This window comes from Adiantum capillus-veneris, chromosome 3 (genome assembly GCF_014529385.1).
Source record: "Adiantum capillus-veneris isolate H3 chromosome 3, ASM1452938v2, whole genome shotgun sequence".
Taxonomy (NCBI): domain Eukaryota; kingdom Viridiplantae; phylum Streptophyta; class Polypodiopsida; order Polypodiales; family Pteridaceae; genus Adiantum; species Adiantum capillus-veneris.
The window spans coordinates 173,137,114-173,149,281 of record NC_140933.1 but is presented as its reverse complement, the minus strand read 5'-3'; the positions used below and the strand labels follow the sequence as shown (position 1 = coordinate 173,149,281).

The window sequence follows — 12,168 nt, the reverse complement described above, 5'->3', positions numbered from 1 at the left end:
GCCAGCAAGGCTTAATCACAGATCCAACGGTCCAAACCCCCTAGACAGACGTGCTAACTAGCCTAGCAATAGCCAACTTGTGACCCATTATTGGAGAAAAGTTTTCTTAAACTTGGGGAGTCTAGGGTCCCATTACAGGGACCGGTTTTTTATTGGCCCCTTTACCCTAATGTAGTTTTTTCCCAAACACAACATGCAAGCGGCTTGAGAAAAGTAAATGATAATCTACCTACTCCATCAATCATGTCCAAAGAAGAACCGAGCAATGTGCAAAAGTAAACCATGAGGTTGGTACTTTTGGCAATTTTCCTCCTATAAACAAGTAAATTAAGCATCAAAACACATGCATCCAGATGTTCTGTTCATTCATTACATATTTCTTGTGCCACATCTCATCTCTTCTCTATTTGTTTCTGTATTGGCAAGAGCATAGCTATAGGAGACAATGGACAAATAGGTGCCATGATACGTGGATAGTGGGCCTCGCTCCACACAATTGCCGCATGTTTCATGATAAAAAACCAAGACATAAAAGTGCATGAAGAATTCTTTCTCCATGGAAGAAACAATGCAAAAAAAGATTTTTAACTTTCATGTAAATTTGAAGCATATACAAATTTACAAACTACATTGGTAAAATATATTTTTCTTTTGCAAGCCTTGCTTCAAATGTATCTAAGTTTTTGGATATTTTATTGTTAAGTATACTCCAAAAGATATTCTTTTTTTGAGCATTGTTTTACATGTTTTTTAGAAGCTACTCTTGGGATATACTATGGGATTTTGAAACATGCTCACTACATCGTAGAGTTGCACGCACAAGCTAGCCAAGAATTTACACCATATGCAAGCTCATACATAGTGTAGAAATCTCATTGTCAGTCTTCCAAGGTACTATCCTCCAACCAACTCATGGTTGCTATAGACATTGGAGGCCTTGGGCTGGAGACCAGTTGTGGCCATTCACATAGCTACATGATGCAATCTCTCACCTTCTACTGTAGTCCCTTATCAACTTTATTGGAATCCATCTCCATGAATATCATATCCTCATGAGTAGGGGATGAGGGAGCTTGATTGAAAGTCTCTCGGCTCATCTAGCAATATCATTGTAGCTTCCATTCACTTGAATTCATCCAAGTATCACACAAAGATAAGTCTTTTGTTTTGCACCAACTTCATCCAATCATAAGCAAAAATTCCCTTTCATTTTTTGCATGAAAGGGATGCTGCCTTTTTACAAGAGCTGTCTCAAGGCAGCACATGGAAATACCTTGCAACAAATTGACAAAATACCCTTTTTTGGGAAGAAAAGAATCACATATCTTCGGTGGTCACAGATTGAGAAGGTCTTGTAAGCACTCTCAGGGTTGAGAACACCAAGACTTGAATGTTCAGTTGCAGGTTCAAATTGCAGGAGTATGCTGGGGGTCGATAAGTGAAAAGAACAGGGGTGGGAGGTAAATGCAATAAATTTTAAGGTCATCTTGAACACAAAGGAGGGAGCATGTCCGATCTCGCAAACACTGACCTCAAGGCTGAGATACCAAGCCTTGGAGATCCAATTTTGACAGGCACAGAATTTGGTGTGTTCACTGTTGTATCAAATAGGGTGAAGAGAAATGACCATGGTGTAGTATAGATGTTATAATGTCTCATAAACAGAGATGAAAACAGTAGTAGACGTATATTGTAGATGAGCCAAAAGGGTGAAAGGAGAGGTGCACATTCTTAAATCTCTAGCAATATGGGGTGCCAAGGCATTGTGATTTGACAAATGGTGCTTGTTCTTCTAAGATAGGGTGGTTCAAGCAACTACTGCAATCAAGGAGAATATCACTTGAGGTGGATCATTATTCACATCAATTTTGACAGGCACAGAATTTGGTGTGTTCACTGTTGTATCAAATAGGGTGAAGAGAAATGACCATGGTGTAGTATAGATGCTATAATGTCTCATAAACAGAGATGAAAATAGTAGTAGACGTACATTGTAGATGAGCCAAAAGGGTGAAAGGAGAGGTGCACATTCTTAAATCTCTAGCAATATGGGGTGCCAAGGCATTGTGATTTGACAAATGGTGCTTGTTCTTCTAAGATAGGGTGGTTCAAGCAACTACTGCAATCAAGGAGAATATCACTTGAGGTGGATCATTATTCACATCAGAGTCCATTAAAAGCGATGCCATCTCATGATTTTACACCTTGGTCCCTCCATTATTACACACACAAAATAGTAGAACAGAGACTGTCATAAAATCTAATATCTACCTTTTCCAAATTATTTTCTCATACTAAAATGATCATTTAATATGGGAAGATAAAAGGGAACAAGAGTTAGACTATTGATACGTGGTGCTAGATCTATTCTCAGCAGGGGACCAAGAGGAGAGCTAAGCTTATCTCAATAAGGGTCCAAATGGAGAGAGGGCTACCAAAGAGCAATGTACATTTAATGGAGCTTTAAAAGACCTTAGGTTAAGCTTCGTTGAAGCCTTCAAAGGTTAGTGTTAAAAGTCCTTACACCTAGGACCATTAGGTAAGACTATGGCCAATTTGAGGTGCTTGAGGTACTTGAGCCCAAAGTCAACACAACTCCTACAAAGGAGGGGGCGAGCCCGACATCTAGGAGATTGAGAGAGAACACACACACACACACACACACACTCCCCAAGAGTCACCCTTCCACATAAGAAATAAAGGACATGTGTCAAGCCCCTAGCTAAGTTGTCCCCCAATTAAGCTTGAATCATATTCAATGGCCTATAGGAACGACCAATGAGAAATAAGCTTAATCAAATAAAGCTTAAACATTATGGAAAATCCCATAAAAAGGACCAATAACAATTAGGACTCCCTTTATTCCTATTGGATAGTCTACCAAGGGGACCAATGAGAATTGAGTAGACCATGTGCAAGCTTAATTCCTATTGGCCAATTGACCTAGACAACCAATAAATAATTAGCTTTGATTAATGAATGAATTAAGCTCTTTCTCAAAGGGGGAAACAAAGAAACTTGTCACAATGCTACACCCCTTTCTAGATGAACTAGATCACCCATTGGCTAGCCCCACGCTCAAGCCGATGAGCTTCAAGGTAGAGCAAATTTGCTAGGTTGATTCCTCTCCCTCTCACTTGTAGCTCACGAGCCCTCATTTGACAGATGCATTATGTTGCAAAAAGTTATCTCCTTCTCCAAGCTTGAGAAGTAGAGAGCCTACACCAACAACTCTTGGCTATGGAATGCAAATCCAAGAAAGAGCCAAGCTCCAAGCATGCTCATCATCTTCTCCATCGTCATTAATGTGTTAAGATATGCTTTAAGGGTGATGATATATGAGGAGAAGACTTCTTTCTCGTATGCTACATCTTCTTCCTCTTCACTTCCCTCACTCCCTGCCAGCTCTCTCCACCTTTGAAGGTGCTTGAGGTACTGAAGCTAGGGACAAGTTCTTGTTTATTGCAAGCAAGTTATTTGTTGTTTTGAGCATAATATTGGTGCATAAAGCTTTCCATCTTCATGGAATCAAGAAGGTCTTAAGGAACACAAATATTGTATTGTACCAAGTCTCTCTTCATGGGAGAACACATAACACAAAAGCCTTTTGAAAGGGGGACCAGCTCCAAGTAGATTAGGTCCTCAATTGTTATCTATTTCTCTATTTCTGTCTCTTTTACAAGTATTGTTCGTGCTAAGCTAACTGGGTGTAATGTTTATGCTGCTATCTTCAACCAAGCACTCTCTCTATTTTCATTAGGAATTTTCTTAATGAAATGCTCACTGTTAAAAAATGATCTTACCATGAAAATATTGATCGGTGGTTTGCTTTTTCTTTCGTAGCTCCTCAAAGCCAAGGCTTTTGCTTGATGGAAAGATTACATGCACGCTTCACAAAAAAAAATGATGTTTTGATTTCACAAATCTGATCCACAAAAGTTTGTTTTGATTTATCTTTTTTATTTGAAAAAATTATCAAGAAATTTATCCATAGTATTCTATTGACATTAACTACTATTTACCCATAGTATCCTATTGACATTAACTTCTATTTTTTGAAGTTGTCCGCGCGTGCGACACAGGAGGCACGCAAAGAGGCTCTTGTTGAGCTTGTCCGGTGCCCGTGTGTGACATGGTCGAAAGTTTCTCCACAGAGATAGAGTGCACACATGCTTTGGTCCCGATGAGTTGAGGCTTGACCTTCACCACCTACCAGCAGTAAGTGCACATGCAGCAACTGCAATTGACGTCACATAGATGAAAACAAAAGTCAACTCCTTTTGTCGTGTTGTCTTCCTCACCAGCAGCCAATGGGGCTTCCTCCCTCCGAGCAAACGGCTCTCACTGGGGATGACAGTTAAGGCTAGTACTACGACGTTATGATGGCACCGGTGAAAGTCACGGTGGCTAAGTGCACGGGCGTGGCGGGCCTGTGGTGGGCTCAAACTACCTTTTCGTTGTGAGTAGCCACCGCTCCTGTGCATGTGCGCAGGCTAAGAGAGAGAGAGAGAGAGAGAGAGAGAGAGAGAGAGAGAGAGAGAGAGACTACCCTAATTCACCCCGGGCGATCGGACGGCTGAGATTTTGACTTGGCTTACACACGGGACTATTTGACACCATTTTGTCAGGTGGGATCGGCGGTCCAGGATCTCTGAAAGATGTGGACCGTTTGTTTATTCCCAAGAATAAAAAGATTCCGACCGGTTTGTCCCCACGATTTGAACCCACCACCTCCCACACTCGAGACATCGGCTCTCCCATTAAGCTATCGCGCGCCACTTGAAAAGAGAGTGAGAATATAGTATGATATGGCAAAAGTGACGGGGTGCGGATCATACGGCGTTCACTTGAAGATCACTTTGGAATGGTTGGGGTCACACGATGATCACTTGGAGATCACTTTAGAATGGTTGGGGTCACACGGTGATCACTTTGGAATAGGTAAGTTCACAGGGTGATCACATCTCAATTGAGAATCACACGGGGAGTACTTGGCGATCACTTGATGTTCACATTGAGTTTCCTTGGGGTTCACTTCGATTGTGATCACATGGCGATCGCTTGAGGATTAATTCGCCATCCGATGGCGCAAAACCAATCCCGCCGCCCCAATTTGATAGCTACCATTGATCCCACCTGACACAAGTGGTGTCAAATAATCCTGAGGTTGGCTTACCCTGCTTTTCGGCGAGAAAAGGCAGTCGGAAGACGGATAGTGGCCGCATCAAAGCGTGAGGAGGGCAGCGATAGAGAGAATGAGCACAAGGGCTCGCAGGATAGGGAGACGGAGAGCAGGGGCAGAAGGGATAGAAGAAGGAGCGCACAAGGATAGGGACGGGGACAGGGAGAAGCTTGCCTGGCGAAGGAAACAAAAGGACAGGAAGAGAGACAGGGCCAGGCATCATCTTGACATGAAAGGTAACAAGTGCTGGCGGTGGCCGGAGGCCAAGAAGAAGAGATGGTTGCCTCAGCTGGATCTTACTATGCCCAGCATTGGGCCGCTGCCTCCGGATGTGTTAGTTCAACAAGTATTCCCATGGCTGTCTGCGCGCGAGCTTTGCCAGCTCCGGTGTGTTTGCACGGCCTGGAGTTTGGTGTTTAGACAAGGCCAATTAGGAATCATGGTTCTTGATGTGCTCTATGATGCTAGAGCCCCCGAGAGATAAGCGCTCCCTTACTGCTTGGAGCAGCTATAGCCAGGCTTGGTGCACCCCTGTTCCAATCTCTTCAGCTGATGCCAAATTGTCATGTTTCCTCGGTGGTTTGAGTTGGAAAAGCCTCTGTGCGGATTATGATTTTCCCGGCTGCTTCCACATTATGGCCTCTGTTGGTGGTTTTTTACTTGGTGAGCCAAAGGTTCTTTTCTCCCTCTTTGAGCCCATAAGCCACCACGTGGCACTTGCACAACACCTAAAAAAAGACATCGCATCGACGCGTGAAAAGCTCTATAATAGCTATTTATTATTAAAAAAAAGCGTTGTGCACTGCTCTGCACTGTGTGCAATTGGAAGCGAGACGCAGAAGCAGTTGGAAATTCTCGTACACAGCGTTGCTCTGCACTGTGCGCAATCAGAAGTGAGATGCAGAAGCAGTTGGAAATTCTCGAGGTTTGTGTCTGGTAACTCTTTGAGAGAGAGAGAGAGAGAGAGAGAGAAAGAGAGAGAGAGAGAGAAGAGAGGGGGTGTGAAGGAACGTCTATCTTGCTCCTACTTTGTTTGTTGCTCTCTTGTAGACGATGGCCATAGCAGCATCACAGGCAAGCTCTTCCTTGAAGGGCACGAAGTTTTTGAGATCGCCACAGTGATGAATCTTGTGCAGGGAATGGAGTGCCTCACCTTTAATGGCAAAGACAAAGGAAGAGGGGGAAGGCATCTCCTCTATGGTAGCGTTGGTCGCTCGCTCAGCGTCTTTATGGGCATGACATAGTCGTACATGACGCGGTGAAGTGCAGCTCCTCGGACTCGTGTAGCGACCTTGAGATTACCGGCAGCCTGTATCAAATGACGTAGGATGAACAAGTGATCATCACCGAGCTCAACAACTGTATTGGCAACTACAATGGGAGCTTTATTGCGGCCTTGACAGTTGCAACTTTGCAACCTCCTGTAGCAATCTTACCGCCACCTGCAAGGGTACTTCCACGGCGCCCACCCCTACCTCCCTCGACCTAGACACCTGCTTCTACGATGACGGTGGTGTGCTAATCCTTTGTTCATCTCTCTAAACCAAGATCTCGTTATGGATTTTGCTCATTATCGATCCCTTTCTACATTCCGTTTACTGGCTTAGAGCATCTTTCTATGAGAGAGAGAGAGAGAGAGATTAGAGAGGTTATGCCGGTCGTGTGAGTTTCTCGTGAGTCGTGGGCCACCATCATTTCCGCTGCTATGTGTTGCTACTAACATTCTCTCATCAAATCACGCATGTGGGCATAATGGTAGGGCATTACTCCCGTAAGCTGAACTTTAGGTCTAGGATTCAAGACCACCTTGGGTGAAACATGTGACCATTTTGGTCAAACTCATAGTAGCCGGTTCATTCTATTGGGTGACCGGTTTGTGCTAGCTTTCCATGATGGTAAGTAGGCTGGAATATAACCAGTCCCCTCGGACTCCATCTCTCTCAGCGTTTCTAAAAAACGAGCGACGCTGCAATACCGAGCACCATGAAAAGCTTCTAATCAGTTGCGCTATCTACAACAGTGAGAAGGAGTGCTCAAGCACGGTCTGGAGCAGGACATGACAAGAATGCAGGCCAAGCTCTTGCTTTGCATACGACGAGCGTGGTGCAATTGCACATTGCAATAGAACTAGTAGTAATGGGGAAGTGGAGCTAGAAGTAGAAGAGCGGGAGAAGGAGAGGAGGAGGAAAGAGGCAACTTTGTGGTGCTACGCCCGCTCCCCTGCTAGATCAGGCTGTCGGCTGGATAGGAGTGTGTGGAGGCACCTACCGCACGATGTGCTGCTAAGGGTTCTGGCATTCTTGCCCTTCTAAAGAAATTGGAGTTGCAAACGGTGTGCAAGTCATGGCATGATTTCTTCCCCCAAGGCTAGGCCCCTTTGGGCACTGGATGAGAGACCTAGATCTTTGTGATAAGGCGCTATGTCCCCATATACTGGCCAGATACCGTGACCTCAAAGCTCACTCCACTTTGCCTTTCCCCCCTGCCCCCTACAAAAAATTTTCACTTTATAATAGGTTTCTTGCTTGTTTGTTTACTCTACCCCTCTTTGAAGGTTAAGGGTTTTTGCTTGGTGGTTGGAAAGACTCCTAGACATCTTGAGGACAGACTCTATGTATGATAGCATCCTACTGCATGGCCAACGAGTTGCATAATTTAGAAGTCCTGCTTGGTCTACAAGGAGAGGGTGCAATGCAAATAGGAAACTGGCTACAACATAAGACAAGAGAAAGGGACAGTCGAGCAGAGAGAGATAGTGCAGTTTTGGAAAATCTATCAAAAAGCAATCAAAACTCTTTATTAGTGAACCTTCAACATAAAATATCAAATTAGATTTGCTTCTCTTTAAGCTTAATCAATATGTCACATCTAAGACAAGAGAAAGGGACGGTCGAGCAGAGAGAGATAGTGCAATTTTAACAAGGGAAAATCTATAAAAAAGCACTCAAAACTCTTTATGTAGTGAAACTTCAACATAAAATATAAACTTAGATTTGCTTCTCTTTAAGCTTAATCAATATGTCACATCTCTTGTACTTGTCTTAATGCGTGTCTCGTGTCTGGCAGGGAGGACATATATTCACAACACTCGACGTTTCAATTGCAAAAGCTCGACTCCATCTCGACAACACTACAAGGTTCGTTATCTATATTCAGTACCCCATGACTATGCGTTTGCTTGGCGCAACACATAAAAGCTACGGGGCAGGGCACGGCTTCCGTTTCTTATAATTTTTGGAGAGACCACAGTGCCAGCTCTCCACCATACTTTTGTATGGCACCTCTGCATGACGTGCACTGTACACTTTACACTTTCAGTCTATGGCGTTTCATTACAAGAAGATATGTGTAACTATTCACATTGCTTTTGTAGCTTGAATCGAACATCATCCTTGCGCTTGCACAATTGGATGACCTTCATACATGATTATCAGGTTGGTGGTGTAGTTCAATTTTTATACTCTGTTTATGCTTTCTATATTTTTGATTTTGTCAAAGCTTCCTTGAGTTTAGTTTAGCCATTTGTTTTCCTCACGAGTGCATGCTCAATTTCGATCGTCGTATCTATATATCAAATAGACATGCATTATGTTTTGCACAGCTTGAAATTCAACCTATATATTGAAATAAAGGAAAATTGACTACGCTTGATTGAGAATAAGATGGGTGTCTCAAAGATGGTTCCATGGTTTAGAGACTAAATGGTCGATATTACTAGGTTGAATGGTGAAATCTGCAAACAACTACCAAACTAGGTTAAGCTACAACCCTTTTGCTCGATTCAATTACCCTCTTTAGTAGCCCTTTATCGTATATGGAGCAGTATGGGACACAACTTGCTTCTCCCAATGCTCATCGTCCCAAACTAAGCTATTATTGGTGCCTATCAATTGGTTCTACTCATTTTCTTGTGTCATCACAACAAAAGCCAAGGCAACAGCAATCACAACCAACTAACCAAGTAACCAGTTGTGCTCCAAAATCTATCTGATTATTACGGCAAAGGCCCACCAAGCAAGACTAGTTGATTTGCACCATTGTCAATGACCCGTGTGCTTCAATCGTTGTCCTCAACTGCTTCACAGGCTCCGTGAGGCTGCTCCCCAATCCTCCCTCTGCTTTCAATCACCTCCCGATGGCCATTGACAATCAGGACCCGCTCCTCTAAGGAAAATTTCTTAGAGGGGGCTACATGGATCCTAAGGTACCGCCTGGGAACTGGCACCTTGGTTGAGGTGGCAAGAACCCCTTTGAGCCGTACGATTCGTGTTGGCGCTTTAGGACCCTTAGAGGAGAGGGATCGGTTTTCTTTTTGCAATTGCAAGACTTAATATTTGAGAAAATCCCCGTCCTTGTGTATGACCTTGCTAAAGATTGCATGGTGGTTCACAACCCGAGACCAAGTTTGCTTTGTTATGGTTGATTGTAGCTGTCTTGGCTACTTGAATGTTCAAGTGGGAAGTATTCGAAGGTGGTGTTGTCTGCAAATGTTGTTTACATTATAAGCATCTTGCCTGCCTCTTACTGCGATATCTGCATATTGTTAGCTTCTCTCTCTCTCTCTCTCTCTCTCTCTCTCTCTCTCTCTCTCTCTCTCTCTCTCTCTCTCTCTCTCGGAAAAGTAAAGATTTCATGATATGCTTCTTTGTCAGGTTCAAGGTTTGGAAGAAGAGAGCGAATGCAGCTGTCAAGTGACAAGTGTATTTTGTCACACACAGCTCCTCAATATGGTAAATGACTTTGTAATGAGAAAACGAATAGAAAAGAGGACTTATAGTGGTATGCCCAAATCTTGTCACAAGCGTTGGTTTGAACGTAGTGATCAAATGAAGAATGCTAAGTTTTGGTGATGATTCCAAATTACTTATCTTTATTTGCAAAAGTGTTTCTCAAACGTACTAAAGCTGATTTCTTGTTAGATCAACCAAGGAAATCAATGAGAATTTTGATTATCTTTAGGGAGAGGCATCATGTGCCAATAAAGATAATGGAATACCTACATAAATTGAGGAAATGCTCTACAAAACTGGCAGATGGTAGATATTGAGCTTGTATCAAAACGTAGTGAGGTCAAATAATAACTCAAATGAAAAACTAAATCATGATGCTTGATTTAGACAATAGTTAGAATGATCTTATACTTGGTACATAGTCGTAATATTGATAATCACGAGCTAATCTACAAAAGGCTATCCAAGCTTAGGAAATGCACAAACATATGATGATTAATGACCAACTATTTGGATATGCTAAAGTAGGGCTCTTGATACAAAGGTTTTTGATATCCATTTATGGCATAAGAGTGAGCATACTTCATTAAAAATTAGCTATCCATAAGGAAGTGGTAAAAAAAATAGCAGATATGTCATAGAGATCGAGGCAAGGAAATGAGGACATCATATGTGCGCCATAATGACACTTTGTTGCAAATAGAGAGACAGATATGGGAATAAAAACCACTGAGGAGAAGTACAGCCAGGGTACAGAGAGGAAGAGAGAGAGATATAGAGAGAGCGGGTGTGTGTGTGTGTGTGGTTGTCCCTATGTGTAATATAAAATAATTTAAATATTGTGGCAGCATAACTTGGAACCTTGTGTGCACAATGGCACGTGGATATCATTCTATCAGTAGCTAAATTGGCCCCGCGCACCATAATGCCACTTTCGGGGGGGGGGAGAGAGAGAGAGAGAGAGAGAGAGAGAGAGATAGATAGATAGATAGATAGATTTTATTATCGTCCTCGGAGGTCAAATATGACCTATGGGACCAAAGTTACATGTGATGTAGTATGTGTATGGCTGATGAGTGACTCTCGATGCTCCAAAATTGTAGTGATGAGAGTCGCAATGGAGAACCCACACTTTGGCTGGGAGAGGAAAGTGTGTAGGTCTAAGTTATGGCTGAAAATGTGAGAGAAGCAAGTTCGGATGTGATCAAAAGCTGAGCACTCTAGTAGTGTGTGGTACTCAGACTCTCGAACTTGCAGTGAGCATAATGTGCACAATCGATTTGACTCTTCTCCATTGCCCCAACGCCCTATCTCGCATCGAAGGAAATGGGAGCTAAGCCGAATTGCTGTGATAGTGCGTATCGCGGACAAGGGAATAGGCTCAAGCATGTAAGTGTGAGTACGGTTTCCTCTCTCAGCGAAAAACATGGTTTTGTAGTTGGGGGCAATATAGGTGGTGTAATGTATGAAGCGTGACCCACCGGATTTCTCCCAAGCCGTAATACATTGGCGTTGTAGAAAAGCTTCATTCACTTGAGAGTCAATTGAAGCATCATGTAGCAAGTGTAATGCATCCCATCTCCCAAACCACTTCTTTATGTCTTGCATCCATCCCGTGCTCAAGATCTTGCTTTTATGCGTCTTTTGAACTTTTTTGCTTACTTCCCATGCAATTGTAGGAAGTCGATGTGAGGGGTTTTGACGCATCTTTATCATGTACTCCACAACCCTTTCCATGCCCATAACCTCAATTGGAAGAGATCCCGACTCAAGAAGTAGGAGCATATATGGTGTTTGTGTCTTAACTTGGAGAAAGTTTGTAAGAAAACGCTTTTGGACATTCTCAAACTCTTTCCAAGTAGACTTTGAGATGCTCCCGCCCCACACTTCAACTCCATAAAGAAGAACCGGTGTCACCAATGCATCAAAAAGATACTTCTTGAGAACCCAACACTTGATGTTTCCCGCATTACACATGTTCTCAAATGCATAATATGCTCTCTTTCCCGCTTCCAAACGACGCATAGCACATTCATGCCACTTGTGATTGGATGGAACCTCAAGGCCAAGGTACTTAAAGCTCTCAACAACTTCAAGTGTCTCGTTGTTGTATACAATGCATGGCTTCTCCTTATGGTTGGTTTTCACAAGCATAACCTTTGTTTTGGATTCATTTACAATCAGCCCACTATGCAAGCAAAAGTTCTCAAGGACAACCATAAGCTTTTGTGCATCTTCTAAAGTGTGTGCTAGAAG

At 42.9% G+C, this 12,168-nt stretch overlaps 1 protein-coding gene across 1 annotated transcript; it reads left to right on the top strand.

The window, feature by feature from the left end:
• Nucleotides 1–4,379: 4,379 nt before the first annotated feature.
• LOC147462200 (uncharacterized) lies at nucleotides 4,380–10,055 on the top strand. The gene is made up of 5 exons (XM_086502944.1): nucleotides 4,380–4,459; nucleotides 6,012–6,107; nucleotides 8,249–8,319; nucleotides 8,556–8,616; nucleotides 9,835–10,055. The coding sequence occupies exons 1-4, from the start codon at nucleotides 4,380–4,382 to the stop codon at nucleotides 8,558–8,560; spliced, it is 252 nt and encodes an 83-aa protein (XP_086359070.1). The 3' UTR covers nucleotides 8,561–8,616; nucleotides 9,835–10,055.
• The last annotated feature ends 2,113 nt before the right edge of the window (nucleotides 10,056–12,168 follow it).

What these genes read in the sequence shown, in the direction of transcription:
- LOC147462200 (XM_086502944.1), top strand. Translation starts at nt 4,380, where the DNA reads ATGATGGCACCGGTGAAAGTCACGGTGGCTAAGTGCACGGGCGTGGCG. An exon ending in GCTCAAACTACCTTTTCGTT is followed by an intron (nt 4,460 to 6,011) that starts GTGAGTAGCCAC and finishes TGCAATTGGAAG; the next exon opens with CGAGACGCAGAAGCAGTTGG. An exon ending in AGCAGTTGGAAATTCTCGAG is followed by an intron (nt 6,108 to 8,248) that starts GTTTGTGTCTGG and finishes CGTGTCTGGCAG; the next exon opens with GGAGGACATATATTCACAAC.